The sequence below is a fragment of the Tympanuchus pallidicinctus genome, unplaced genomic scaffold (assembly GCF_026119805.1).
Source record: "Tympanuchus pallidicinctus isolate F22 unplaced genomic scaffold, pur_lepc_1.0 scaffold1, whole genome shotgun sequence".
NCBI lineage: Eukaryota > Metazoa > Chordata > Aves > Galliformes > Phasianidae > Tympanuchus > Tympanuchus pallidicinctus.
The window spans coordinates 94,983,264-95,011,047 of NW_026294618.1; the positions used below are offsets into that span (position 1 = coordinate 94,983,264).

At 40.0% G+C, this 27,784-nt stretch overlaps 1 protein-coding gene across 2 annotated transcripts; it reads right to left on the reverse strand.

The window, feature by feature from the left end:
- Positions 1–27,145, reverse strand: HAO1 (hydroxyacid oxidase 1). Of its 2 annotated transcripts, none has more exons than XM_052672290.1 (8): positions 26,974–27,145; positions 21,190–21,341; positions 10,680–10,935; positions 7,201–7,373; positions 5,468–5,559; positions 2,775–2,933; positions 2,465–2,534; positions 1–1,805 (listed from the first exon to the last, which is right to left on the reverse strand). In XM_052672290.1, exons 1-8 carry the CDS (start codon positions 27,108–27,110, stop codon positions 1,735–1,737), a joined length of 1,110 nt encoding a protein of 369 aa, XP_052528250.1. In that variant the 5' UTR covers positions 27,111–27,145; the 3' UTR covers positions 1–1,734. The 2 variants fall into 2 exon arrangements, 1 of the variants encoding a protein (XP_052528250.1); XR_008203857.1 differs by lacking the exon at positions 1–1,805 and adding an exon at positions 4,534–4,592.
- Positions 27,146–27,784: the final 639 nt, after the last annotated feature.

Below are 27,784 nucleotides of genomic sequence, written 5' to 3' on the forward strand. Positions count from 1 at the left end.
TTTCATTAGCATTTCAAGAAGCAATTGTATTTAGTTGTCTCCAAATCTAGTAAAATTCCCTTGACTGTGAAATATATATACTTCTTCTTTTAAACAGAAACGAATTTAATTTCTGTCAACTCTGTCTCACAGCCTTTCAGTACTTGACTCTGTTTTTGTTTTTTAATGCATGTATATTCTTACTAGGATTGAAAAGGAAGACAGGCAATTCTCAGATAACAAGCAGGAAAGAACGAATACAAGCCCATTTGCCCAAAGGAACTAGAAATAGTTAATTTTGCACAAATAACAAAATCAGTTTCCTCACCAGCAGAATTTACCCTGGACCACAGAGTTACAGAACTTTACTTGAATTTGGTTGGGGCTAAGACAGGAAACTGCATCTTCTAAACTTTAGAAATGGATCTTAAACATGTAAACATAAGATATTATCCCCTATCTTTTAAGTAACATTTATATTATCTGAAATAAACAGTCTTTCTGAAGTTAGTCTGTAATTGACATCTGACACAGTCCACATTGCAACAGATATGATAAGTGCAGTAAACAGCAGAAATTATGCTTCTCTATGCTCTGAGAAACATTCATATTTCCTTACACAGATAAACTTTATTTTGTTGCTATGCAACCCCTACACAACACACTACAATCTGCAGTAAATAAGAGAACAAATTTTACAACTGAAGGGCAAGCATGTGGCCTTTTGGGTTTTCTCCCCGTTTTGAGTTCCAGCCTCTGCTTTAGTTCATATTGTACTATTCCATCATTTATGACAAAACTGCCTCTAAAACTCAATACATGATATTTCAAATAAAGCAAAAAGGGAGAATCAGAATGCACAAGTTCTCCTGACATTGATGAGAAACAAATGGTACAGACAGTGATATCAGTGACAGTGGAACAGTGTAATGGTGGCTTAAAAAAAAATAATTCCAGAACAAGATTTTCAAAACCTTTCTGCAATGCTGATGCAAGATGCTACAGATTTATCCAATAGTCTAAAAAACTGTAAAGAATTGAGTCCAGTTTAAAAACATAACGTAGGGATCCAGCTGGGTATACTGGTGAAGGCAATAGACCTACCAGGATTCACACAAGCCAAAGATCTGATGTGTGTCTGATTCACAAGCACAGTGGTTGTCTGATTGCAAAGGGCTTTGAGTCACTTCTCCAATTTCACTTTGCTGTGCAGTTCTTTATAACTAAGAACTCTGAGTTTCTACAGCCTACATGATGTAAGTCCACATACTTATTAAGGAATAGCACATCACTATTAGGGAGAAGAAATTATATTCATAATAGAGCAAGATTTAATTTCTGATCTACACTGTAGTTTCTCTAACCAGTGAGAAAAGTACCTTCTACATTTTAATTTTTTACATTTTGATAGCTGTTTGCCATCAGAACGTGTTCTTTTATGGTTTTATGGTTTTAGTACTAAAAAGGTTTGAAAGCTAATATCAGCATTTATTGCAAAACACCTTCAAGTTTCTATCTTGGTCTTGTATAAAGACTCATCTCTAATCACAACTAACAGCACAGCAGCTTTCCATAAAAGCCTAGCAGAATAGGCTTTAAAACTTGAAGCAAATAACTTCTTCAACAAGCAGTTGCTTACAGAAGACTCCTTTTCAGTCAGAATTGCAGCATGAGACCCAAAGAGCAAATAGCGTTGTTTTTTATCTAGTGTGCTTTCTGTACAACAGGCAGCAAGCGAGGGGATCATCTTCAGATCTAAATCTTGGAAAGTAGTACTTCATGCCTTCGTATCAATGTCCTGCCAATCTCTTTTACAGTCCGGCATCCTAGAGAGCAAGTTACAAAGAATCATAGAATTGGGGACCTTTAAACATCTTCTGTTCCAACTGCCTTGCAACAAACAGGGACTTGCACAGCACCATTGGTTGCTCAGAGCATCATCCAGCCTGGCCTAAAATGCTACCAGGGATGGAGCTTCCACCACATCTTTAGGCAGCCTGTTCCAGTACCACACCACCTTCAATGCTTCAATGTAGAAGACATTTTCCTCATATCCAACAAATATCAGTTGAAATTTGGGAATGGTGGCCAAGGAATATCAGTCGAAATTTCCAATTGCCTCATGCCAAACCCCATGCTAAGCTGCTTCATTTTCTTTTCCATAGAAAGCTATGTTCAATCAGATCTAATCCACCCCTTAGTGACTGAGGATTTGCCATCACTTTTCTATAGACCTATGGCTCTTCTAACCCAAAATATTTTTCATTTTTACTTACTCTTTCTGTCTACATATATAGATATCCTATATATAAAGTTAGGGTTAACATCAGTTTCTTTTTTCATCTCTCTGCAGCTTAACCTGCTTATATTGCAAATATTTATTTCTTCTATAAGTTACTATGGTGCCTTGCACAGGGGAAATGAGAGCTATGACAAAATGTGAGGGAGAGGTGGTTATTACTAAGAGGAAACACTGATGTCTCACCTGTCAGTGCCATTGCCAGTCGAAACTCTTCCTTCAACATGTGGAGAACTTCTTTTGCTCCTTCTTCACCCTAAGCAATTAGGATGCAGCATGCATTGTTATGTGTATTTGTGTCTATAGACAAGCTATAAATACATATCAGGAAAGTTTCATGGACAACTCTGACTCCTAAGTATTTGATAGCAAATTTTAGATTATTGTATGATCTGGATACACACGTAAGAGATTCACATACATGTGAATACACAAAGCGTAAAAGCTAATATAGGCATCTATGAGCATATTTTTCAGATTTTATTCTTTTACTTACTTGATAAGCCAAGCCCCAGATGAGAGGCCTGCCGATGAATACAGCTTTGGCACCCAGAGCTAATGCTTTGAGTACGTCTGTGCCTTTTCTTACGCCACCATCTAGGAACACCTCCACCTTCCCCTCCACAGCCTCAACAATTTCAGGCAAGATATCAATCTAGAAGAGTAAAATCAGAAATACAGTTTCTGTAACCCTATTTATCTTCTGAATAAATTAAGTACAGGATTCAAGCTTCAAAAAAGCTAAGTGAGCAATTAGTTGCCTGATCGTGTGCATAAATACAGCTTTGTGTGTCCTGGGATGTTAGCAGATATATACACAGGTCAAATTTATTTGGACAGCCACTTAAAATGAGAATCAGCAGGGTCACATAAAATGTCCATCTAATCTCATGACGTGCATCCAACACAGGCCTGTACAAGCTATTAGGAAGAATATAAGAAATAGCAGACACGAAGGAGACCCTATTCCTTCATATAATTCCCCTAACATTCAGTGTTCAGTAATTTAGGAATTAAATCACTTAGGAAATCAGTCACTGACTTCTTAAACAGCCATCTTCATTTTCTTGCTTAAATTCACTATTCATTAATAAAAGGCACTGGCTGGCATTAAGGAACACAAAGGTAGGCATTGTGTCTGAAGATAATGAGTAAGAGATCTGTCAGAAAAATAATTTTTTTTTTTTTAATTTGAAAACACATCTTGATCTCAGGAATAGTTGTACAGGGAACTTATTTACCTAAAGAAAAATTCAACTTGCTCTGAGTTTTGAACAAGGAGAGAAACATTTTCTTCTGAACTCATTTACTTCTCTCACTGATTTGCACTTACTCCCTGCACAAGTGGTAAAAGCAAAGACAAATGGATGTTCCTAAGGTACAGGAAAGTAACTACGGAATTAGCTAAAATGTCAACACTGTGCAAGAAGTTTCAAGAAGAGATGAGCCTCTTGAATTCGATGCTCAAGCATTAATTACATAGCAGCTGTTCCTACAACATGCATACAGTTCCTATTCATGAATATCAGGAAAGACACAAGACGAGAAGCCAAGTACTAAGGAGTGTGCAGTAGTAAAATAAAAGGCACACCAATTCATGTCTTTCAAACACGGATGCAATTCATTTCCTTTCTAATGGATAAAAAGTGACTAGGAGATTGGGGAAAAAACTTGAAAGCGCAGTTTGTTTTTAGATTTGGATTAAAATTTTCTTGAAGTTTGGCAGTGGCTGTGATTTTTCCCCTCCCTCTGGTTTTGCTCTCTTGCCAAACATATATTGGATTTATTTCCATACACAGAAACTACTTTCTACATCCTGACAAACTGTATCAACATTAAAGTCTATAATAACTAAAATATGATGCAAACCGTAATTAAAACATAGATTTCCTCAATGTGTAACTATTAACCATTTCATGTTCTGAAAAGCCATGAAATTATACTTCAAAAACAGAAACTCTGAATGATTCAATACAGATATTCTCATGGAAACTGCATTTTGAAATACACTTTTCTCTGTAAGGTGAAATTCAGTGAATACACTGGCTTTGATAGCATCATCTTCTCTACACAATGACATTGTAAAGAAGAAACTCAAAAAAAGTAGTTCACAAGCTTAATTTCAGTTCTGCTTCTGTAGAAAATAATAATTGCTAGTTTTTGAGCTCTCATTTTTCAAAATTTTTTTTGGTTGTTGCTGTTTTTTTTTTGTTGTTGTTGTTTTTAATATCCTCATATTTTTCCTGCTGTGTTACCTCACACAGATTTGCACAAGATTTTCCAATACTCTTGGTGAAACTGAAGCATACATTCTCTGCAGAGAACAAGAAGAGAACAGAAGTTTAAGAAAATTGATTTCTGACGTTTTGGCACCCACACTCCATAAAAAGAACCAGTGGGTCCACTTGAAGACTTTCAAAAAAATCAGCAAGTGAATTCAATTGACCGGGGAAACCCTCAGTTGTCCCCAAGACTCAGTGAGCAGAAGAGCTCTAGAGGAAGGGGTGACACAGCAGTGGGCCTGCCAAGCTGACTGTAGATTGAACTGAGTTGCTAAATCTTTGCATGCAAAATACCCTGCAGTGGAAAAGGGCTTACCTGTCTCCTCTGTTCAGAAAATTCTCATGGAGAACCAGAGGTTTTCCAACAACAGTGCATTAAGGATATTGAAACAGTCATGACCGGGCTTTGATTCTTCTCCCTTCTGCTCTTTTTACTTATGCAGTTTTATCATTCCAAATGAAGAAGGGTGAGCGATGACTCAAGTCTGTGGGGTTTTACTTCAGTCTGAACACATACTTTTTCATTTTCCTTTCCTTCTTTCCCCTACCAGTTGAGAATTTCTCAAATCCCTTTTTACCTTTGGAAAGGCACAGGGCAGCATGACAAGGAAAAGGAAAAAATTCTAGTTTAATCACCCTGAACCTTTTCCAAAACTGGAAAGATTTGAAAGCAGAAAAGGGGAGAATGTCCTTCTGCCTTTAGTTACTCTGTAACTCCAGTTTTTCAGAAGTCTCTGGAGAGCACTGAAAATGAAAACAACTGTAGTAAGAGATTACTTCATGTTGTGTGCATTAAGGCACACAACATGTATTTACAGGTTTTCCCTCTAGCTACCATGTATTCAGTGGAAGGAAGCAAGAAGCCAAAGGCAGAAAGAACTTGGTACTTATTGGCACCACTACTTACCGTTGCAGGAACTCCATCAAGCTGACGTGCTCCATGATTTGACACCAGTATACCATCTACCCCAAGCTGCACAGCTTCTTTAGCATCATCAGCTGAAAATATATTAAAAAAATATTCTTTCCAGAACTGGGATGTTGAACATCATGATGAGGGAAATTATGACATCAGTAAAAAAAAAAGCAAAACAAAACAAAAAAAGCAAAACAAAACAAAAAAAGCAAAACAAAACAAAAAAAGCAAAACAAAACAAAAAAAGCAAAACAAAACAAAAAAAGCAAAACAAAACAAAAAAAGCAAAACAAAACAGTGAAAGATGCTGGGAAGCCATTTAGGGCTTCGTCCTTCCATAGGCTCATCTCATCACAAATCAACAGTTCTATCTTGAAGCAGTACAGATAGGAAGGTCACTTGAAATGTTGGAACAGAACATTTTATCGCTTTGGACTAACAGCAACTTGCATGGCTAGCCTTTCCACCCCTATTCTCCCCCCTCTATCCTGCAACTTCACTAAATTCTTCTGCTGATTTTTTTCTTCCCCTCAATGCCAGTTAACAATAAGATTATGGTAATAAACCACAGCTAATGAAAACACTGCTGTGTCGGTGTTCATTTAACGGAATGGAAATCCAGCTTTCCTTCAAGGAGAACGCAACTTAGAATAGATTTAGGGTTTACAAGCACAATGAGCTGTCCTTCCTGACTGCATCTGAATTTAGACATAGCTATTGTTACACCAACAACTCAACCTGAAAATTTCAAGTGTTGGTTGGGTTGTTGGTTCTTTTGGTTTCTTTTGAGTTTTGCTTTTGTGTTAATATTTTTTTCATTTATGCAGAATCTAAGGGCCCAACACTCATGCTGTTTTTCTCTTCAAACAATTGCATTTTCACAGATAGACAGCAGCAAAGTGAAATGGTCCTTTTTCATAGATCTCCCAGATAAGACTATGGGCTAAGGAAGAACTCACAGCACAGGACAAGGAAATAGGGGCACCAACCACTGCTTAGCCCAGCAAACACCATGGCATGGCAAAGCATACAGGTTACAGGACTCCAATCCCTGCCTACTGAACTTCAAGGTGAGCACATTCTATAGTCCGGTCATACAAACCACCTGAAAACTCCAGGTATTTATTAAAGCAGAGTCTTCACTTTCTTGGCTATTTGGCTCATGTGCATTCCTGCATTCTCTGCAGTTCCATCAAAGCCAGTAAAAAGTACATCCAGGCTTTATAAGCCAAAAACCTTCACCCGTACCTCTGACTGCCAAAACACAAAATCCCGTTCTGCAATTTTTCCCCAGATAGGAAAATAATAATGTTCAGTTTCTGCTGGAAGAAGAGCTTCTCTGATTCAGACTGCCTTCCACAGGGAGAAGCTAATGCACAAAGGCAGCACAATAATCACCCTCACCAGTTCATATTGCATTGATCCTAACCAAAACAAATGGACATTTGGTCATGTCTGCGATCTTCCACATCCTAATCATGCACAAGGAAGAGAACTTTTTCCTTTGTTTTGCAATCTACTTTGGCAAATCTTCCCTGCTTAGCACAGTATACAAATACGAATGTATAACCCGTCATATTTAATGTAAACAAAACAGATGCTTGCCATTGAAATGTAGTGCAATTCTACAGAAAATTCAGCAGCACAAGCACTTCTTTTTCCCTATTGCCCCTGCAAAAATGGATGCCTTGCCCTCTCCATGGAAAAGCAGTAGAGCTATACACCTCTTAGGATTCCTTTTACAACAATGGGCAGTGATGTCAGCCGACGAAGCCATTTGATGTCCTTCCAACTGATACTTGCATCAATTGTGTTGGCTACGTAGACAGCCAGTCCACTGTTTTCCCCAAAGTCTTGCCCTGAGAAGACCAAGTTGTTGCTTGAAAAATTTTTTAACCTAAAATGACAAAAAGCATATAAAATAGTCTGTGAAATATTTATTGGAGCCATAAAATATCAGTCCTTAGTGTCAGCACTCAACACGTCTGCATTAAATGTGCATTGTATTATACAGGGCAGAAGTAAAAAAGCCTACCCAGTATTTTATTTCTGAACTCTTTTAAGTCAAAACCTCCTCCTCGAGAAATATTTGATAACTCTGTTGCAAATTTCACTGGCCCAAGGCAACCCTCCTAATGCTTTCAAAGGAAATAAGACAAAGTCCAAAATCTAAAGGTTCAGCATCAAATCTACAACCGAAAGGAAAAATCCAAAGATGAAACTTAGGGTTTAGGTTCAACCATTCATCCTGCCACAGACATCCTCTGTGACTTTGGGCTGAACGTTTGGTCACTCTCTTTGCCTGTTTCCCATCATAAAATAGGAGCAACCACATTTTCTGGAGCACTGTGAGGATAAACACAGCAGAGGCTGTAGGCCATCCAGACCGTTGAGGAGCAGAGGATGTGTGTGCTGAGGGAATATCAGTCTTTCATAACATATAATTCACTTCCCACTGAAGTTAAAAGGTGCACCTCTACTATCCACTATCTGTGGCAAAAATCTCCTTGGCTTTCTTGCAACAAGTATTCTCTTTGCTTTCGTTTTTCACCTAGTGAATTCAGCTACTGGAGTAAATAGGAGACTACCTAGATGGGAAAGGAAAAGGGACATTTTTTAAAACTCTGTTAAATTAGATGGGTCTGCATGAACTCTTGCAAAGAAACTAGAATTTTCATCTAACTGACAAGACCAACATCCAGGCAATAGTTCTTGTATACAATTCATCTTTTTTGTACATTTGCCTACAAAATGTAGAGGAAAATGTTTGTACGAAAACACTTGGTATTATTTGTTTATTATCACCAAATCAACCTGGGAACTGAATGGCAAACACCAGCCCCTAAACCAGAGTTCAGTCTTAGTAGACAAAACAGGGGAGGGGGAAAAATGAGGGCATACAGAGAAAGTGAGGCTGCATTTATGTTAGAAACTGAAGCAGCCCAAGTGCTCTCAAGCACCAGATCACCATTGGTGACACCAGTACAACCCAGGACTCTGATGTCCCACACTATGTTGATTGCTCCATGCATTGGAGATCGCGCATCAATTCACGTTGTGCTATTTTATACTCATATTCCACATCTTGGGAACACACAGTATTTTTGCACGGAAACTGGCTAGTTTCACTGCTGATTTCATGCCTTTAACAAGCAACATTTCACTTGGGTTTTCTGTTCAACTCCAAGCAAAGAAGAAAATGAGAAAGGAGCAGGCTCTCAGCAAGATCCAGCTTTTCAGCTGTTGGTTTGTGGAGGGTGGGGTACCCAGAGAAAAACAGAACCATGGATAAGATTATATAAATAAACGTTGTTTTTCTTGGACTGTGAAATGCAGGTCAACACTTGAATGAATGTTGCCTTACATACATTTTGGAGCACAATGGCACCTTGTTGTTGCTTTGAAACTGTTGAAAATCTGAAGCCAAGAAAAAGTTATCAAGTAACTGAGCAGAGCCCCACACTACCAAGTTTCACCACTGACTCCGCAACAAAACACTGAATGCCATTCTGAAATCTGAAGGATTTTGAACCTTGAAAGATCGCTCCAACTTCGTATTATTCCATATGGTTCACTCAAACAAAACTGTTACTGTTAGGTCAAGTGGGGTCAAAGTGTGTCAGAAATGCACTATTGCTTTTCTCAAATATTTTGCGTTATTTGACTCTCATCCAGAAACTCTATAACCCCAGGTCTTAAAATGACACTGCTCCTAAAAAAAAAAAAAAAAAAAAAAAAAGCTATTTAAAGCAACTCTCCCTGGGAGTAAAGACAATCAATGATGCTTTGTCAGTAAAAGATCTATAGCAGACTAATAGGTGGAGCATATGCATATCAGTGCATTACTTTTTAATGCCAAGTTTGTTAGGATTCTTTGTATTCTGGTACTTTCCTCACAAGATGGTCCTTTTATGCAGAAATCATTGAGAGAACCCTTAACTCTGCCTATCTTTACCACTTCACCCATTAGCTTCAAGTACTGGCATATTGGGGCAGAGTACCTGACAACCCATGGTGGTACAGTCCCATGGTTTATCTTTGAAACAAAAATTATGAAAATGAAGGAACTTAGGATTTGGCTTTATATTTCTTGCTACATTTTAAAAAAAATATATTTTGTATTTCTTGCTATATTTCATGCTAGGTACGGTATGTATGCAGCATATTACAGTTGTGAGAGACACTGGAAGAACACTTCAGATTCATCAATAATATTCAAAACTAGCTCTCACCTAGAACTCAAACCAAAATTAATCCACTTCAAGATACTTTCAACTATCTTTTACTTTTTCTTTCCTTTTTTAGTTTTCATTTTGATTTCATTTACAGATTCTAAATAAGGGCAGTAGTCTATATATATCATGACCAACTGTGGCCAATATCAGGTTCTTGTAAGCAGAGGATTCTTAGCTCCATTTTGCAAATTCAAAAATCCTGCGTATCCCATTCATTCTTTTACTGTTCCAGCTGGACTGGGTGCTAACAATGTGCCAGCACTTCAGCAAACATTATTCAGGGTGACCTTACAGTATGTTAATTCATGTTTGCAGGATGCAGTGAAATCAGGCCAGCATCAGCACCCATAGAACATTGCTGGAGAACTCTGTTTTAAGTTAAATGCTGCATGGGCCCTGATATAATGAGAAACCAGAATTAGTGCAGAGACCTTTAGCTTTTCCTTGAGATACAGAAGAAGTCCCAGAAGAAATGTAGGGGTGGATTGATTGTGTGATATTTAAGAAAGCTGATCCCCTCCATTTCTGAACTTGACTAAAAGGACAGTTGAAGTTGCTTGGAAAGAGACTCCGCATTCAGTACTGAGATGGTCCCAGATGCACTGCAGTGTCGTTGATTGGGAGAAGTCTTTGATGGTCACTTAGTCCAGCTTCCTGCTCAGAACATGGTCAACCCTGCAGCTGGATTCAGCTTCAAAGGCAGAGCAGATTGCAAAGGATTGTGCCCACTTGAGTTTTGAAGGTGTCCAAAGATTAATTACCAGACACACAAAGAAATGCCTCATCACTAACTTTGTCAGTCTGCAGCCTCATGCAGCATGACATACAGTTTTACGTGGTATGAAAATACCAAGATAGCATACTTCTGCCCCTAAGCCACAGCAATGTACATAAGCTCAGTGTGTGTCATCTGGAAGACAGGCTGCATTGCAGCATGTTCACCCCACACCCCAATTGGAGGCACCTACCTGAGGTGGGGAGGAAGCTGGAACTTGTTGCGCACATCATCAATACGCCTTCCGAGGAACGGTGTGTCCACAGTCACAAAGATTCCTTTGTAACCTGCTCTCTCTGCACGCTTCACTAGGGACTTGGTAACCTCTCGGTCCTTGTACACATAAAGCTGCAGCCAGCGAAGGCCTCCAGGAGCTGCTTCAGCGACTTCTTCAACGGAGGAGGTGGCCCAGGAGCTCAGCATCATTCCAGTCCCCATTGCCTGGCATGCTGGAGGAACACAAGGTCACATTCAAGACTGTTCGAAACACAAGTGTCAGTGCACGTAATTTCACAATGCCTTTCCTTTCCTTCCCTCAGTTTTAAAGTGTTTTCAGCCCTCCAGTAAATATTATGTTGATAGTTTTTGACAGTGGACTGCTTTGAGAGCTCTCTGGTTTATTTTCTGTGCTTATAGGCCAATTAACATTAATTGCTGTCTACATCATGTTTGGGGTGACCCATTTCAATACTAGAAAAAAAAAAAAAAGCATTATAATTAAAATAAATATGATCTCATATTAGCTATTCATCCTAATAGGAACCTATTTGTAAGACCCTGGAGTTTAGCTATCACTTACCAGAATTTTAGAACACACATTTAAATACATGATCACATACTTACAGTCTTAAACAATCTAAAAAAATGCATTTAAGTTTTCCAGCTTTCTGACTGCTGCCGCATGGCTGCACAGGTTGGTATTTTAGGACTGTCATTATTAACACTGTACCTCAATCCTCCTCACCATTGCCACGTATGCTCCCCTCAAGCACTTGCTACTTTGGCAAGTTTTGATCATGGCTTTTTAGCAGCTTTTCCCCCCTTCTAGAAAGTTCACAAGCATTGCACATTTTTATTGAAGGCCTCTCCCACCACTTCTCTGAGCAAGGTGCCTACTTTCATCCCTACAGAGTATTTCAGAACATGAAAGAGAGAAAAGGACATAGTCCAGCAGACAACCTTATTACATACCTATGATTCCCATTATGTCTAGGATCTCATCAAACAAATATTGCTCTTTTTAGAGCTCTTAATGACTCTTGGTAATTATAAAAATGTAGCTGCTGGCTTCAAGGCCGAGAGCTTCTCATTCTCCATAAAGGAACTTCCCACAGATGTAAGCCAAAAGAACCAGCTTAAGTGTATTGTCCCTCTCACTAAGTATTGAGCTGAAAGGATGGTCATACTTACAAGGGAACCATTTCATTTCTCATACACACGCAAGAAAAGGATTTCATTTTCTCTCTCCTTGCATTTTGAATTATGTTAACACATCATTCTGTTGTTCATTTACCATTTTATAAAATGGGCAAAAGAACAGTTCCTGAAGTATTTGCTTGAAAAAGTAATAGTACAAGTTGAAAATGTCTGTGTAGTTACACATTGCAAGTGATAGTGAACGAGTGCGGTAGTACAGCTCTGTGGAAAACAGATGAAGTAGCTACTTGCATTTTCTCCAACTGAAAAACTAAAAGATGAGTTGGCTCCCCCTAAACATTGAACAACGTTCCATTCAGCTCCAAACCTACCCAAGAGTGGAGATAAACTTAGGAATACAAAGCTGATGTTATGAAAACTGCCATCCTCAGAACAACATTTAATATCAATGCACATACAGGATCAATGGGGACTAATAGACTTGATGGGGAGCCTTCACCATTCTTTCTTCTGATATCTCTGCCTCATCACTGAAGGAGGGGAACCCCACATCTATCATGAGATCCCACACAGTCTTTGCAGTCTCCACCCAGCAGTTCCTAAAAGAGAATACGCCAGCAAAGTAGTCTCCAAAAAGCTCCACTAAGGCCAAAATGATGAGAGTTCACACTGCATGTCGGGCTCTCTTCCTCCCCCTTCCTTCAAAAGCACTGCGGCAAAATCCATCATAAGGAGCGAGCAGCCAAAGGTTAAACATCACCAAACAATCCCAGATGAGGTCAAGCAGCTCAAGATTCTGTCCTGGCTACCTCCACGAGGCTGATTTCCAACCTGGGCTGAATGACAAACCAGCTAAACTCATACAACTATATTTCTGAGAATATATTATTACTTATTTTAGGAGTAATCTATTACTTAATGTAAAGAAAAACAATGTAAAACTCAAATATTACATAAAGCCTTATTATTTTTGGTCTGCTATAGTACACATTTTTAATGTAAATAGACTTCTGTTTCAAAACCTCATCTCCAGCCTGTGGGAGGCATTCAAAAGTGGTCTTTATGACAGCATTTTATTGGATAAGAACTACGGATCTCAGAATGGAAATTCACGAAGAACTTGCTCAATCAGATTGGATACACCCTCCTACAGTCACAAGGCAGCTTTCAGTCACTGGAAACAGCCATGCTTCACTCTTGTCTTGCAGATTTTGCTACTCCATGAAGAGCTGTATCTTGCAGAATCAAGGGGGATTTTAAAGAGTAGCCTCAAGAGACATCTAAAAGAGGCTTCAGAAAGTGTTGCCCATTTACCTTCTGCTTCCAAAAAAAAGCATACATGACAAAAGGCAAAATATAAGGCAAACAGATGTAGAAGAATCTGCACTGTCCTAATGGAAAATGAGGTAAGATAGCTTATCACCCACTGCCTACTCAAGAAAAAGTGCTTTACAAACAACTGATTTACTTTCGTTACCAATTCCTTGAAAACACACTACAACTTAATCAAAAGTATGAAGGAGTCAAACTGTTTGTTGAAAAATATCTCACAGGTCAATTGTTTTTATTGTACCAGTAGTCAACCAGCCCGTTTGGAAATGAGTCCATTGTCTAAATAAAAGTTATTTATCTGATTAAATACAGGCATACGCACGTAGGACAATCTCCTGGATTGACATTTCAAGTCAGTGAAGTGAAATAGCCATGGACAGGGGACAGTTCTTCCCACTGGCTATAAAGGCAGCCTCAGGTAAATAGGTGTGTGTAAATGATTAAAGGTAGATAAGCTGAATTACACTGCAGCCATCCACTTCAATCACTGCAAATTTAAATTCAGTTTCGGTTATTCCTGTTGTTGCTGTTCTTGCTTACTGAAATGCATAGGAACAAAAATCTGGGCTGAAAAAGTACAAATATTAACTGACTCAAAATATTATTCAGTGGAGGAAAAGAAATGACTCCATTCATCTTATTAAAATCCCAGGCTGGCCTCATACTAGTAATTAATCAAAAGAACCCCTCTACGATATGTAGAAAGATATGAGAGAGAACAAGATTCCAGTGGTGCAACAAGCACCCACCTAGCAAAAAACCAAGAACATCGCAATCCTTTGATCCATCCCCTTAACATTACTAGGAACAGTTCATTCTCAGAGAAGTACCCAGAAATAAATTTCTTCTAAAAACCGAAAACCATATATTGAATGGGATGTCACAACTCCAAACTGATTTGCTCAGTCAAGCCCATCATGTGATGCTAAGAAACAATGGATCAACATTCCTGTTGCTCTGTCAAATATGAGTTCATGAATGAGAGAGAGTTAACCAATCCAGCAATTGCAAAACCCTCATATCAGATAAGGGAGAAAATGTAAACGTTATGGTTCAATCTCTAAGTATTCATTTATCTATAATCTCTTATTCTCAACTCAACATATACGGCCTTAAGGACATGAGAATTGTTGCAAAAGCGGAAAATTTAATTACAAAATTCTTCCCTTGTCTGACCTATTTAACCACCCTGGTAAAGCAGCAGCTCAACATGCTACGTATTTTGGATTTTCATGGTAAAATTCCAAGTCTTTGCACAAAAAAAATTCTGATATTTTAGAGATCCCAGGTTGACCTGTGCATTACATTGATCCCTTGAAGCTCATTTTGCCATTTTTGTAGACTTTAAAAAAAGATGATAGTCTTGAAGTATTGCCAGTTTTTTTCCTACCTCAAATCAGGATTTGTTAAAAATATACTCAAATTTGTTACATGTCTAACAGTAGCTGAAGAAAATAGAAACAGTTCAATTCCTTTAACAACTATATTTTACATTTCAAATCTGGGGGACTGCAAATATCTCTATTTGTTATTACAAGTCAGTGCAGGATCCATTTTCTCATGGGAAACTCCTTCAGCAAACAGGCAACATTTGCCAAAGTTTAAACATCAGATTTTTTGTATCTTTTTTTCTTTTTTAACCAGCCTTTTTTCGTGCCAATCCAGATAATTACTTTTCTTTTAAAAAGTCATCTTTTAAGCACAAATCCGGAACGTTCCCTGAAGGATACACTTACCTTTGTACACACACTGCAGGTTTCCACTGAGGTCAGTGACAGTGCTCAAAGCTTGGTAGCAGGCACACATGGGCACACAGGAAAGATTTGGGGATGTTGTCACTATCAGGATGGTGAAGCTTTAAGCTCTTTGTGCTTCATACAATTACAAGGCCCAGTGTACCACAAATAGGGATATTATGGGGCGCTTAGGTGAGGGAAAGCTCCACTGACTTAGCTGCACAGGTGCCTCAGCCACATTGCCATCTGCCTGCACTTCGCCTGGGGAAGCCTAGAGACACTGGACGTACATGAACTGAGTGAACTGAGCCTCAAAGACAACTCTTCTCACCAGGTAAGATAAACTTCAATGAAATGGAATTTTCTTCAGTATTGGGTATTTCCACTGAAGTATTTTATGCAACAACAAATCAAGGTTGGTAATGGAACAGGACTGACTTAGGAAGTCCACAGGAGAACAGAGCAATATTGGTGAGGCACTGGCACAGCTGCTTGGAGAAACTGTGGGTCCCCCAACCCTGGAGGCATTCAGGGCTGGGTTGGATGTGGCCCCGGGCAGCCTGACCTAGTCAAAGTGTTCTTGCCCACAGCAAAGGGTTGGAACCAGATGGTTTTCAAGGTTCCTTCCAACTCAAACAACTGCATGATTCTATAATAACATATCTCAACCCAACTTTTCATCCTGAAATTGTGCCTCCTTCCCACCTCTGATGGCATATCACTCCATTAACTGGTATAAAAAGGTACAGTTTATTCCTGCAGGCAACCCAGAGCATATATTTCAGCACAGGATGCCTGAGTAGAGTCCAGTTTGAGCTTTCATATTTTGTCATGGTTACTTTGTATGAGAATGGTAAATCTTGCTCTTTTTTTCTTGTGCAAATTTCCCTTGTTTTCCTCTCAGGGGCATCTCATGGCAGTCAAGATGCCCCACTGCAGTCACTTCTCCCTTTACCCGCTGCCCTTGAATTAGGGGGCAAAGTACACACTTGGGATCCACATGGTGTCCTTTTGTCACAGCAGTATTTCTCAGAAGTAGTTATGTTCTTTGAGCTGCATCTCCTAAGAAACAGAGTTGTTTAAATTACTTAACGTTAGTCTCTTGATGAAACGCACTTGGCTGAGAGATCTCCTGCCCAGCCTTACCTCACTTACCCCTTTCAAAACTTTCTGTGCAAGCTGGGCCTGCAGTTTGTTGACACAACATTTTGTCAGCTGTGCAGGAAAACTGGAGGCAGCAGGGCCAAAATGGATCTAGACAGTCTGGAAGGTCTATCATGCTAAGAGCCTGTGTATGGTTATACCAGAAAGTCTCCCAGCCATACCAAACTGTAATACAGATTATTTTTTTTTTGGGGGGGGGGGAAGGGACATGATAAGAACAGCAGGTGAGGAATGGGTACAAAATCCCACTGTAGTCACTGTGGCTGAGCACAGAGAGCAACAGACAACAAAATCTCTCACTTGGTGTCATGGATGGGCACAACAGATGAGCACAAGGAACCTGAATTCAGAGGACCAGCAGCATTAAAGCAAATGAAAAACATTTCGTTAGTCTGTTAAAGCCAAAGGAATAAGGTATTGCTCCCAGCCTAGGTGAAAATGATAGGGCTGACAGTAACTAAACAGAGTTGGAGAAAGCATTTCAGTCAGTATTCCTATTCTCTATTTGGCAAAGTAGACTGTGCAGATGCTTCTCAGGTGGCGGTGAAATCGTTCTTGAGTCAGAAGTAACTCAAAAACCTACTTGAGAGCAATTGCAGAGAATAAATAAAATCATCAGATCTGAACAACTAACATTCCAGGTTTTCAAAAGATCTGGCCAAGAAAACAGTCAAGCTGTTCAGCCTGATTTTAAGCAAGTCTAAGATAAATCAGTTACTGCAGTACTGCTTCTGAGTTGAAGCAACAGAATACTAGGAAATAAGTCAGTAAGAATTAAGACAGGAATATGTAAATAGCATCAATATATAATAGAGTGGAAGTCTTGATAAAAATAATTGTTCCTATCTGTTAATGATGAATTGAGAAGTCAAGAAACTGCTATTTCTTGTTAAGAAATAAAATCTCAAGCAGTATCCATCTTAAGTATACTGCAAGGTGGATCCCCATTTACAGGACCATGAGTGCTACTCTACTTCAAGGGAGTACTGACTGAAGACTATATGGAAATCACAGTGGTTTGTGAGCACACTGTGAAGCTGGGGTGGCAAATTCATGTCATTGCATGAAGGAACAGTAGACATTTTTTGGACAAGCAGAAAAATACTGTGTAGAATTAGAAAATTTTTGCTGAAAGGGGTTTAGAGAAAAGCCCTTTGCTCTTTAACGGTGGCTAAAATTATTCATCAAATTTGGCAAATATTTTTAGTTAACTGAGTTGAAGTTTGAGTGAGAAGGACAAGAAAAAAAAAAATCACTCTAAGTCAAAATGTCACGCGTTGATATTTTCAAAATGGAAATGTTTTTTTTCCAAGCTAACACTTATGTTTCAAAAGTAAGCTATGGTTAAAAGCATTGGCTAGTAGGAAAATTCAATAAAACATTGTCTTTTAGATAAAATTAAACATTTCAGTTAATCCAAAACTATTTTCCACCCAATTTCTCAGTTTTTCATGAAAAGAAAATCCATTATTTGCAACATTTCCATACACACCAACTGACTGTAACTAAAATCTGGGGAATATACTTAAAGAAAGCCCTGAAAAAAATGGATTAACTTCTGCCAAGATCCATGGAATTGTTTAAAGGACAAGGAAGCATTCTCTATAAGTCCATTTAGACAAGGAAAGCTGAGGAGGAAACTTACTGCTGTCTATATATTTATATCTACATGATCTAGTTAACAAAAAGTATAACAATCTACTCTCTAGAATTTGAAATCGTGCAAGTTCTGACCATAATTACAGCCTATACTGTTAAGAGTGGGGTTAGTTAAACTTTAGAGTGACTTACAAACATTGTGTTCAGTCTTATCATCAGGAACTTTCAGTATTACAATTCAACATTTTTTTCTAAAAAATAACCTTTACCAATGAAACAAACAGGATTGTTGATGAAGGTATGTTTAAGGGAATCAGCCTTAGACCTATTTAAGATCAGATACATGCTCTTTCCCACCAGCTTGGTCACTTGTATGGGGTGTCACTTGAGCAGCAGTTCCCAAAAATCCAACAAGCCCTGAAGCAAAGGGTCTGCAAGAAAAGGGAGTTTAATCTAATCAGAGACAGCATGACATAGATGCCCTCGTGTGTGGATGAAGGCACTGAAGGAATACAGTGTTTCAAAGCAAAAAGTTGTTGCTTAATAGAAGTAGCTGGGAGGATGAGCATTGCTCTTGAAGCATGGAAAAATCTTGTTATTTCTACCTGTACCACCCTGTCCTGCAGGTGAAAATAACATGAGACCATCTCTTGAGGTTTAATCCCAGCCAGGCAGCTCTGTTGTTCGTGGCACCTGCTGCGCATTGCCTGAGCACACAATACACGTGTGTGCACTGTGGGTGCTGCACCGGGCAGCTGCCACGCTCCTGAGTGTGAGTCAAGGTTCACTATGCCTGCTCAGACCAGGAGGGACAAGACTCAGACCACACCATGTTTTCCAAGGGCCATCACGATAGCAGAGGCACCACTGCATGAGTCGCTTCCTACATACCTGAGCCAAAATCCAAGCATACAAGTACATGGTGTTTTCCAAAAGCCACAAGACTATGATCAGTCTTTCTTGGCTTGCATGAACCGTGGTGCAGCTAAAGCAAAAACCAATTTAAAGCAACCAACAATCTGGCCACTTCATTTCTGAGGTATTGCTAAGTTAAAGAGAATTTGGATGTAGCAAAATCCTTGATCCCAAATGTCCCAATTTTAAGGAAAGCTTTAAGCCAAACATGTACTTTACAGCTAACTCCTGTCATCTTATAAGGTCAGACCAAAAGCTTGGCACTGAATGCCCTGCTCCACCTCTAACAGAGCACAAAACCAAAGACTTTTTTCTACAAGAAATGCTAATGCAATACAGAGGGTGTGATTTTAATTGCACTCTCCTTTGAAAGTGATGAAAATTTTACCAGCTCCAAGGATACATTTATTTAGCCACATACTCAAACCACTGCCAGTACACCGAGCTCTGCTGTCTTGAAGATCCAGGAATGTTAAATGCAATAATCATATGTTAAAGTTTGAAACTAAATGCAAAAGAGTCAGGAAATTCCAAAATTAAGTTATCTACCACAGCCGTAACTCAGCCCTGATAGATAGCTTTCTTTTATCACTTGATTGCAGTTACAGATTTACAACTGAAGATGTGGCCAGGCAACAGTGTCAGTGGGAGGTTTTGCTAAGGAACATCCTGGATTTTGTGCATTTCTAATCTCACTCTTAACATGGCATTAATGTGTTTGCACTTAACAGCTCTATGCTTCAGGGTTTTCTTCCAGCATAACCTAGGCCAGAAATGATCTACGAGTGTTGCCAAAGGACAGGACAACACTAACACAGCTGACAGAACACAGCTTCTCAAGCCAGTTCAAGGTATTCGAGCTCCATCGTGTGGAGTGTGCCTGCACATACCATCCGGCTTTCTAATAAGCCTCTTAAAAAAAAAGTAGGAGTAGCACAGAGACACTACAACCAAAGAAACCTTTGACAGAAATAAGATTCAGACTGCTCCTTGCTGACGAGCAAAACGTAAACCTTGTGACAGGGCTGAGTTCGCTAGAGCCCTGGGACAGCAGCACAGAAGGGCTGCGGCTCATTGCAGGGCACACCCCAGCCATGCTGGTTGTTCACAAGGATCGAGATGAGCTCACTGCAATACGATTAGACTACTTCACACTGGCAATTGCTGCATTGATCACGGAAATATTATCAAATTAAATAGCTCACGAGTCTGTATGTTTTGTAACCTTTCTCATTCTGCTATTCTGCTTATTCTGGAGTTCTGAGATGCACGCCCTGACTCTGCCTGCTGCATACAGTGTGACCTCTTCTGGAAATCATTTTGCAGTTTGAGTTAAATGAGCGAGAAAGTTTCACATCTGAATTATCCCATTTCTCACATCCTTTTAGGCTGTAGGCTCCACTTTGAAAGCACCTTTGTGTCAAATTTAGCCCAGAGGACCCTTATCTTGCTGGCTCCCTGGGATGTGCTCGAAGAGCTATATACAAAGCAAAAAACAACAACAAAAAAGATCGTTTTGAGATAGGCAAAAGCTTGTGCATTTCTGGAAGCAAAAGCATGGATGGCCTCTGGGGTTCATAAAAGGTTTTGTGAAAGGGAGCATTTCTTGTCATGGAAACACGTATACATTTATATTTATAGAATGTATATAAAATATACAGATCCTGTTTTCATTTTTTTAAATTAGAAAACTAGAATTCCTACAGGCCAGTGAAAAATATTTTGTTACAAGAAAGCAGAGCAGCTGTCATGGTGTGAAGGACTTGGTGAAGTGGGCAAGGAGAAATTTCTGACATCAGAAAACTCCTCAGCCAAGCAAAAAGTGTCCAAAGCTGCCAAGAGAGAGGCTCAAGCCAGAAATCAGACAGTTTTTATTTTTTAATTGCTATTTTTGGTGACTTCTCTCTACCACTTCATTCCCAAATCAAGACCAAGAGACTATCCCACAAGGGCCAAAGCAGTGCAAAAATAACCTGTCAGCAGATGTTGGACTAACACTGTGCAGTCATATTAGCTAAGCACTGTAGCCCCTTCTGGCCCTACAAACAATTAGGGAACCTATTTATCCACATTACAGATTACAAAAACCTCTTTGGCAGTTCTCCAAAATGACACCACTCTTTAATTGGAAGGCATTTACAAGAGATAAGGATTGAAAAGAGGACTCCTACAGTCATGACTCAGCCCCAATCACCAATACAGGGATGTTGCACTCACTGCACTTTGTCTCCCCCGAGCCCAGATCCCCACTTTGCGGTGTGTATTTGTTGGGTGACCTGGCTTAAAATGGATAGCACTTTTTTCCCCTCCCTTTTCACTCTTGAAAATTAAGAGCTGCTAGACTGACATGTTATCAGACTGCAATTGCAATTCAAGATGTACGGGCAAAAACCACCAAAAAACGCCTTAAATCTGGGATGCAGGAAGCTCACCTCCTTTTCTGATGTCCTGAGCGTCTATCTTCTCCATCTGAAGGCACTGAAAAAAAAAAAGCGCTCGCCTGCCCTCTTCCCACCAAGACTTAACTTCGTTCATTCAGAGACAGGAGCAAGAGGACTGCAGGCACTCTGCACAGTTTACCTTTAGCGGTCGCCGTCTCTCCATCAGGGTGAGCCATGCGCTGCATAGCGGTTGCCGCAACGCAGACCGGCATGCTGATCTTCTGCCCCAAGACTGAGGTTGACAGGTCCATTACAGACACGTCCCTGAGCATCCGGGGGTACAGCTTCCATCTGACACAGAGAAACAGAATAAAACGTCTGCATCACTGAGGTTAGAGCTCCGAATGTCCAAGAGCAGATTTTCCTGTTATCAGAATTAAAAATGGTGAAAGCTGGAGGGGAGGAAGCAGCACAAAGCAGCAGGGTGTTGGACCTCGAGGAGAGCTTCATTGTGTGACCCAGACACATAAAGGGAGCTGCAAAAGGCACAAAGCCAAGAAGAAACAGGCTAGGAGAGATTTAAAAAAAAAAAAAAAAACAACAAAACAATGGAGGGTGAAAGGAAGCAAAGATCCTTTGAAAAGCATTGGCTGGAATTATTTAAAAGAAAAGACAGGAGCTGCAAAACAACGTTTACCGTGAATCTTAGCTTCCCTGAAAGCCCTGTGGCAGAACTAGATTACAGAGGATACACAGGACTCAGATTAGATATTAGGGAAAACTTACCCTCAGAAAGAGTAATAATGCAATGAAACAGCTCCCAGGGAGGTGGAGATGCCGCTGTCCCTGGAGGTGTTCAAGAACCATGGAGAAGTGGCACTGAAGGACATGGGTTAGCGGGCATGGTAGTGATGATGGTTGGACAAAGCGACCTTAGAAGTCTTTTCCAGCCTCAATGACTGTGAGATTCTATAACAGAAGTCACCAGTTCCCCTTTCACCTCCCTCAGTCATTCCCTTAACAGACCAGGGAGCCAAAGGACACAGAATTTTTGGATAAAAGTAGCCTGATCAGTGCTCTCACACCACCTTGTCCCTATGCTAGAGGCGTCTGCATTGAGAGCACACAGAAACAATTTGCCGTGCCTCTTCCTGCAGAAAACAGATAAGCAGGAGCATGCCGTGGCTTAGCTGTATTCAGATGAGATAATTGGGGAAATTGGCTGCACTACATTTCTACTGGCACCTTTTGCAATCCAGTAGCCCCCAGGAGACTCCATCCCCAGCAGTTACAAGCTGCTGTGTGACACATACGTCACTGAAAAGTAACTGCAGGCCCAGGGATGGCCCACAAGGAGTTGAGACTTCCAGGAAAAGACCAAATGCAGGCACTATAATTTGGTACAGAAAAAGACTCTGTAGCACAATTGCTTTCCCGAGAGAGTAAATTATAATCTACTCCTTGAATGACTTGGCCCAAACCCACTCAACTGTTCCTGACCTCGCTTTGCTTCCAGTGTATCCACCATAAACCACACCAACCCAGAGCCACAGCCATATTCTCCTTTGGGGCCTGCAGCTCAGATACAGGCAGAAGCTGACTCCAAATAAGAACTAAAAAACACCCACCTGAAATTGCAATTAGGCAGAACATCACATCACACAAAAATCTACCTTTGCCTTCTGCCACCAACTGGACAACAATTCCTCTCAGAGCATCAGCTAGACAGCACTTCAGTATCTCAAACCATCTCAATACAGATGCATTCATGGGGGGATAGCCATGAAATCAGACTTTTTCTTATCAGTGAGGTAACGTTGTAGCAAGGCATTGTTAGAATAATCCCCAAGAAGGTGTGCATCAGCACGTGCTAGCTCTCAGGGATTTGCTCCGAGCAAGGTGCAAAGGTTCTCTGCAAGCAGTAATAGGCTCACTGTCTCAATGTCTTACTGATGCACCCTTCCCTCTGGAAGGGCTTTGAGTGCAGATTATGGCAATTGAGTTTTAATTAGAAGAAAATAATTAAAAGCTTAGTCTATTGCTGAACATAACTACCTAAAATGCCTGATGGAAACAGTTCTGTCATTAGCAAGGAGATGGCAACAGGAGCCTTCGTTATCCTTAGGCTATGTTCCGTCTGTGAGTAGCAGTCAGCTTGAGCTTGCATACTAAACAGTCTGGTTGGGGTACAGGAAGAGAAGAAAAAAGGGGGAAAACAGACAACACCTTCATTTTACTGGAAGATCAAGAGAAATTTGCATAAGAAACCTGGGACAGAGTCAGGATGAGACCCAAATTTCTTAAGCCATGGAGCACGAGGCCATGCCAGTTCTCCAGAAAGCACTCTCCAGGGAGGAGAAAGATGGTTATGATGCTTGGAAGGGATGTAGTTGCAGGACTCAGCTGTAACATTTGATGCCAAGACACACACTGTAAGTATGCCTCCTTGGACTTGTTTTCATGCTATTGTGTCAGACTGTTATTTTTCAGGGGAAAATAAGCTGAGGGTGGGACAAAGAAAACATGACTTTTATCCCCCTTCTTCTTAATCCTCATTCCAAGAGCTTCTTTCTAGCACTGAGACAACTTTCCCCAGCAAATACAAAGAAAATACAAATCCTTTCATAACCTTGCTCATGTTTACAGGCCAGCTTAGAAGCATAAGGATGCAAAATGCCTTCTTCTGCAGTCTCCTAGTTCTCAGCTGCTCCTGACCCATAGGATTTTTACCTGCTGCAAATGACTGCCACTTCCAGGCACACATTTGAGTATCAGTCCTGAAGCAGCAAAATTCCTTCAGTGCTTCTAGCTCAGAGAAGCAGAAAGAGACAAAATCTTCTATTTCCCCCCAGCAGAACATACAAGACTAATGATGCTGTTCGAAGCAGCAAACACCCTCCTTTCCCACTCACTCTTAAGTGTATCAAATAATTGTCCGCCAGCTTTTTGGTGCCAGATTTGTTAAGCCCCAGCGTTTAAACAAATTTCTCTTCCGATCTCTTCTTCATTTAAAATAAACAAACAACATAAAAACAACACAGCTTTTCTCCTTGCATCTCACTAGGTTGTATGCTTTAGGCCATTAACAAATTAGTCCTCCTAACTGAGCACTGTCTGGGTCTCGCAAAAGCTGACGGGATCACCACCTTGGCATTACACTCTTTGACAGAAGCAGCATCAGATTTTGCTTAACATAATTTTTTCAGCTGCAAGTTTACCAGGCATCTGAAGCGACCTACTTTCTGGACAAACCATGGGGATATACCCTTAACAACAGTGAGCAAAAAACAAGCACAGTACTTCCCAGTGTACAAGTGTAAATCTTGCAGTTGGGCAAGACTCACTTTCCATACTCATTCTCTGCTGTGAAGAACCACTGCAATTTCCAAAATGTAACGTTTTCAAGCAACATCTCCCACTTTTCCAAATTCACAGTAAATCCCTTCAACAGTGCATCACTAGCAGAGTGCTTGGGAAAGGACACACTGCTCAGAGGAAGGCCCTGTCCCAGCCCCTACCTGCTTTGATAACCTTAACAAGAGGTTAAGGTCTCCTCCAGCTCCTAATTCCCAACTTCCCATCATAACAGACACATGCTATTGCTGCACAGGGCCAATGAACAGCTGCTTTTGCTCAAGGAACATATTTGCTCTTCTCAGATGTCTCATCATCCTATGGCAACTTTTTTCAGGGCACTCTGAATCTGAGGTGGAAGACAAGGCAGAAACCACAACAACTTATCACTAAAAGCATTCATTTCTTCTCTTCTCCCTGTGACCTGACATGCCTGTTTGATCCTAGTCAGATTTTCAGTCTCTTTATTTTTTTTAAAGGCCCGTGCCCAGTCATTTTAATACCCTTAACACCCAACTACATGATGAAGCATTTGCAGGAAATATGCATCAATGCTAACACAGATAAACAAGAAACGATGTTCCTTGTACATGACAACAAAATGCATCTTCTCCAAATGCCACTGGGAAGTCAGTGGCAGAACCTGTCACAGCAGATTATTGGAAATGTGTTCCTAAACACACGCACTTACTTTCATTAAAATGCTGAGAGATTTCAGATTGATTTCCTGAATGCCATCAAGCCAAAGGCAACTCACCCTTGTCTTGGAACGTACTCTTTATTCAGGCCCATTGGTTTCCTGACAATTTGAGAGTGAATTTAATCACCAGACAGAGCAGTGTTGGAAGGACACATGGTGTTTTGGAATGCAGAACAAACGCAAGGTGAATCAAGACAGATGCCACAGGGAGTAACGCATGCTCTCATGCCCTAAATAATTGTCCCTATCCTTAATGCCTCATTTGTGCAACTGATGTCTCCACTTCATATGAGAACTGAAAGAAAAACTGATCTGGCTCTAAGCAGGAAAATGCTGATGTTGAGATGCAAGCACTGGTTCTTCACATCAACATCAATCTCAGATAAACTGGAAGCCAGAGGAGAGTTGCTGTAATTCTCGTTAGTCTCATCTTAAGCCTTGGTCCTTTGGGGGCACTTCATACTGCAGTATCTGATTACAGGTCCAAAGTACTTCAAGCTCCTGTGCTGTCGAGAGGACAGGACATTTGATTTTATCAGCAAATGGATATGACCTGCATTGTTCCAAAAATGGCACGAGCCGTTCCAAAGGTATTGCATTATCTATCGACACAACCATTCATTCGCTACATTGCTCCAGAATGACAATCTATTTCTCTTGTAAGTGCAACCATTACACTGCCAAAAAATTAAGAGCTCAAAATTAACAGATATTTTTTCTATATGCCAGCCAACTAAATAACCTTGCAGTGCACACCACAAAGGTCTGGGCTACAAAATTCACACTATGGGTTCTATTTTATTCTTTTTTCTTTTTCATTTAAATACAAACATTTATACATATAAATATTCAAAGACATTCTAAACATATCTAATTGGGGTGAACCCTATGTTCTGAAAAAGCACACGATTAAGCTTTTGACTGGAGAAACCAATGAGTTGTCTGATCATTGATAGCAAAGCTCTACATATGCACTTCTTTCACAAAGTTGTCTGACTTAGTGATTGTTGTGGGTGTAAAGTCCATCTTGCTTAATACTTACCCATCAGCTGCTCTCAGGAATAGGGAGATAATGAATAACACACTCAAAAACACAAAGACTGAGATTCAAGGACTAACCCCACAACAGCAGTCCCACATTCTTGCCATGGTTAGGACATGCCCCTCTCAACATCACCATGATAACAATAAAGGTTTTTTGAAGTTGCTTATGCCAAAGTTAAGTCCTAAAACACAGAATAATCACAAATCCATATACAAGGTTTGCCTTTCTAGATACGCTGCCAGGAAGCCATCAGACACTCGGAAACCAGTTTTATAACAGTTCCCATCACTTACAATATTTCATGGTTAAGTGCTGACCACGGCTGAAATCTGAATGCAGCTCAGGCACACAGAACTGAGCACTGGCCTTCACACCTTGCTCCTGAGCGCACTGCTAGGATGCGCAGCTCCAGTTCAGCAATACTGCACAGACATTTGGGGGGGAGGCCACTAAATTACTAAATTACTACAGTAATTCAATTTAGGAGGAACAGATCAGTCAAAAGTGACTTGGGACCTAAAAGATACAGCAAAACAAGAAATCTTTTGTCTGTACGACAGCTTAAAATATAGAAGCAACAACAATCAACTTTTACTAAATATTTTTCCCACCCAGAAATTTTGCTTCCCTAAACAAACAAAATGCAGGTAAAGCTAAAAGCATGCTAATGAATCTTAGGGAGTGCTCTGATGGAAAATTGTAGCTGGGGGAAAGAAAGGGAGGAACGGATGTTCTGAGAAGGATTTCATTGAGTTTTCTTCCTAAAATTTATAGAAGTTTCAGAAAATATAAGTTTTGTTAGCACAAAATCTAACGTTGTACCACATCTACTAATAATGCAAACAGATACACACACACTCTACAACCTTAAATCATTCTCCTACCTTGAAAATGCTGCTACGTTATCTGCTAATGTTTCTTGGTCATCTGCTCCAGATCGGTAATAATCATAAACTGATTTGGGGAGAAATGTTTTAGCATAATGTTCAAAATCAGCAACACAAACTGGCTTTCCAGACATGTCTGCAGATCTCACAGGATAAGTTTATTCCCTCTTACCTCTCTTTTAAACTCTGTATTTCTGTCTGTAAATCATTAATATGGGATTTCATCAAGATTTGACTTTCTTATCTGCACACAAAAAATATACACCAACTTCTTGTGTCACCCTGGACTTCAATACCATGCTTCATTTCACGTGGTCAAAGCAAATATAGAATATACTGGAATACAATATGGCGAAAAAGAACAGAAGTGAATAATCAAAGAAATATACGGGTGTGATATGTATGACTTAGACCTTAAGTAAGGGATGTACCATTCCAATTTTCCACCAAAAAATACCCTGGTGACAGAGAAAAAAGGTATCACAGAAATCCAAAAAGCGAAGTTCTGCTTTAATTGACTTAGGAATGCGGGTCCAGGCCTGGACTGGCGTTTATAACCCTTAAGACCTTTGCCAGTTATTTATATTGAAACTGTGGATTTGGAATCAAGTTGCAGGGACACAGCTGCCAACCAGCTAGGACAGCTACTGCATCCTCATGCAAACGGCAACTGCTTTTTAATGTAATTCCACCTCCATAGCCCAGAAAGCTGTAGTTATTCTTAGAACATTATGAAGTCAGGTACTTACCGGCTCAAAATAAAGTTATCTCACCACGAGCTCATACTCAACCAAAAAGTAACAGATCA

Excerpts from the sequence above, each read along its gene's own strand:
- HAO1 (XM_052672290.1), bottom strand. The coding sequence starts at position 27,110 with ATGTCTGGAAAGCCAGTTTGTGTTGCTGATTTTGAACATTATGCTAAA. Across the intron at positions 5,560-7,200 it reads TGTAAAAGGAATCCTAAGAG|CTGATGATGCTAAAGAAGCT; the intron begins GTGTATAGCTCT and ends ATATATTTTCAG. Across the intron at positions 2,535-2,774 it reads TCTGGGGCTTGGCTTATCAA|GGTGAAGAAGGAGCAAAAGA; the intron begins GTAAGTAAAAGA and ends CTAATTGCTTAG.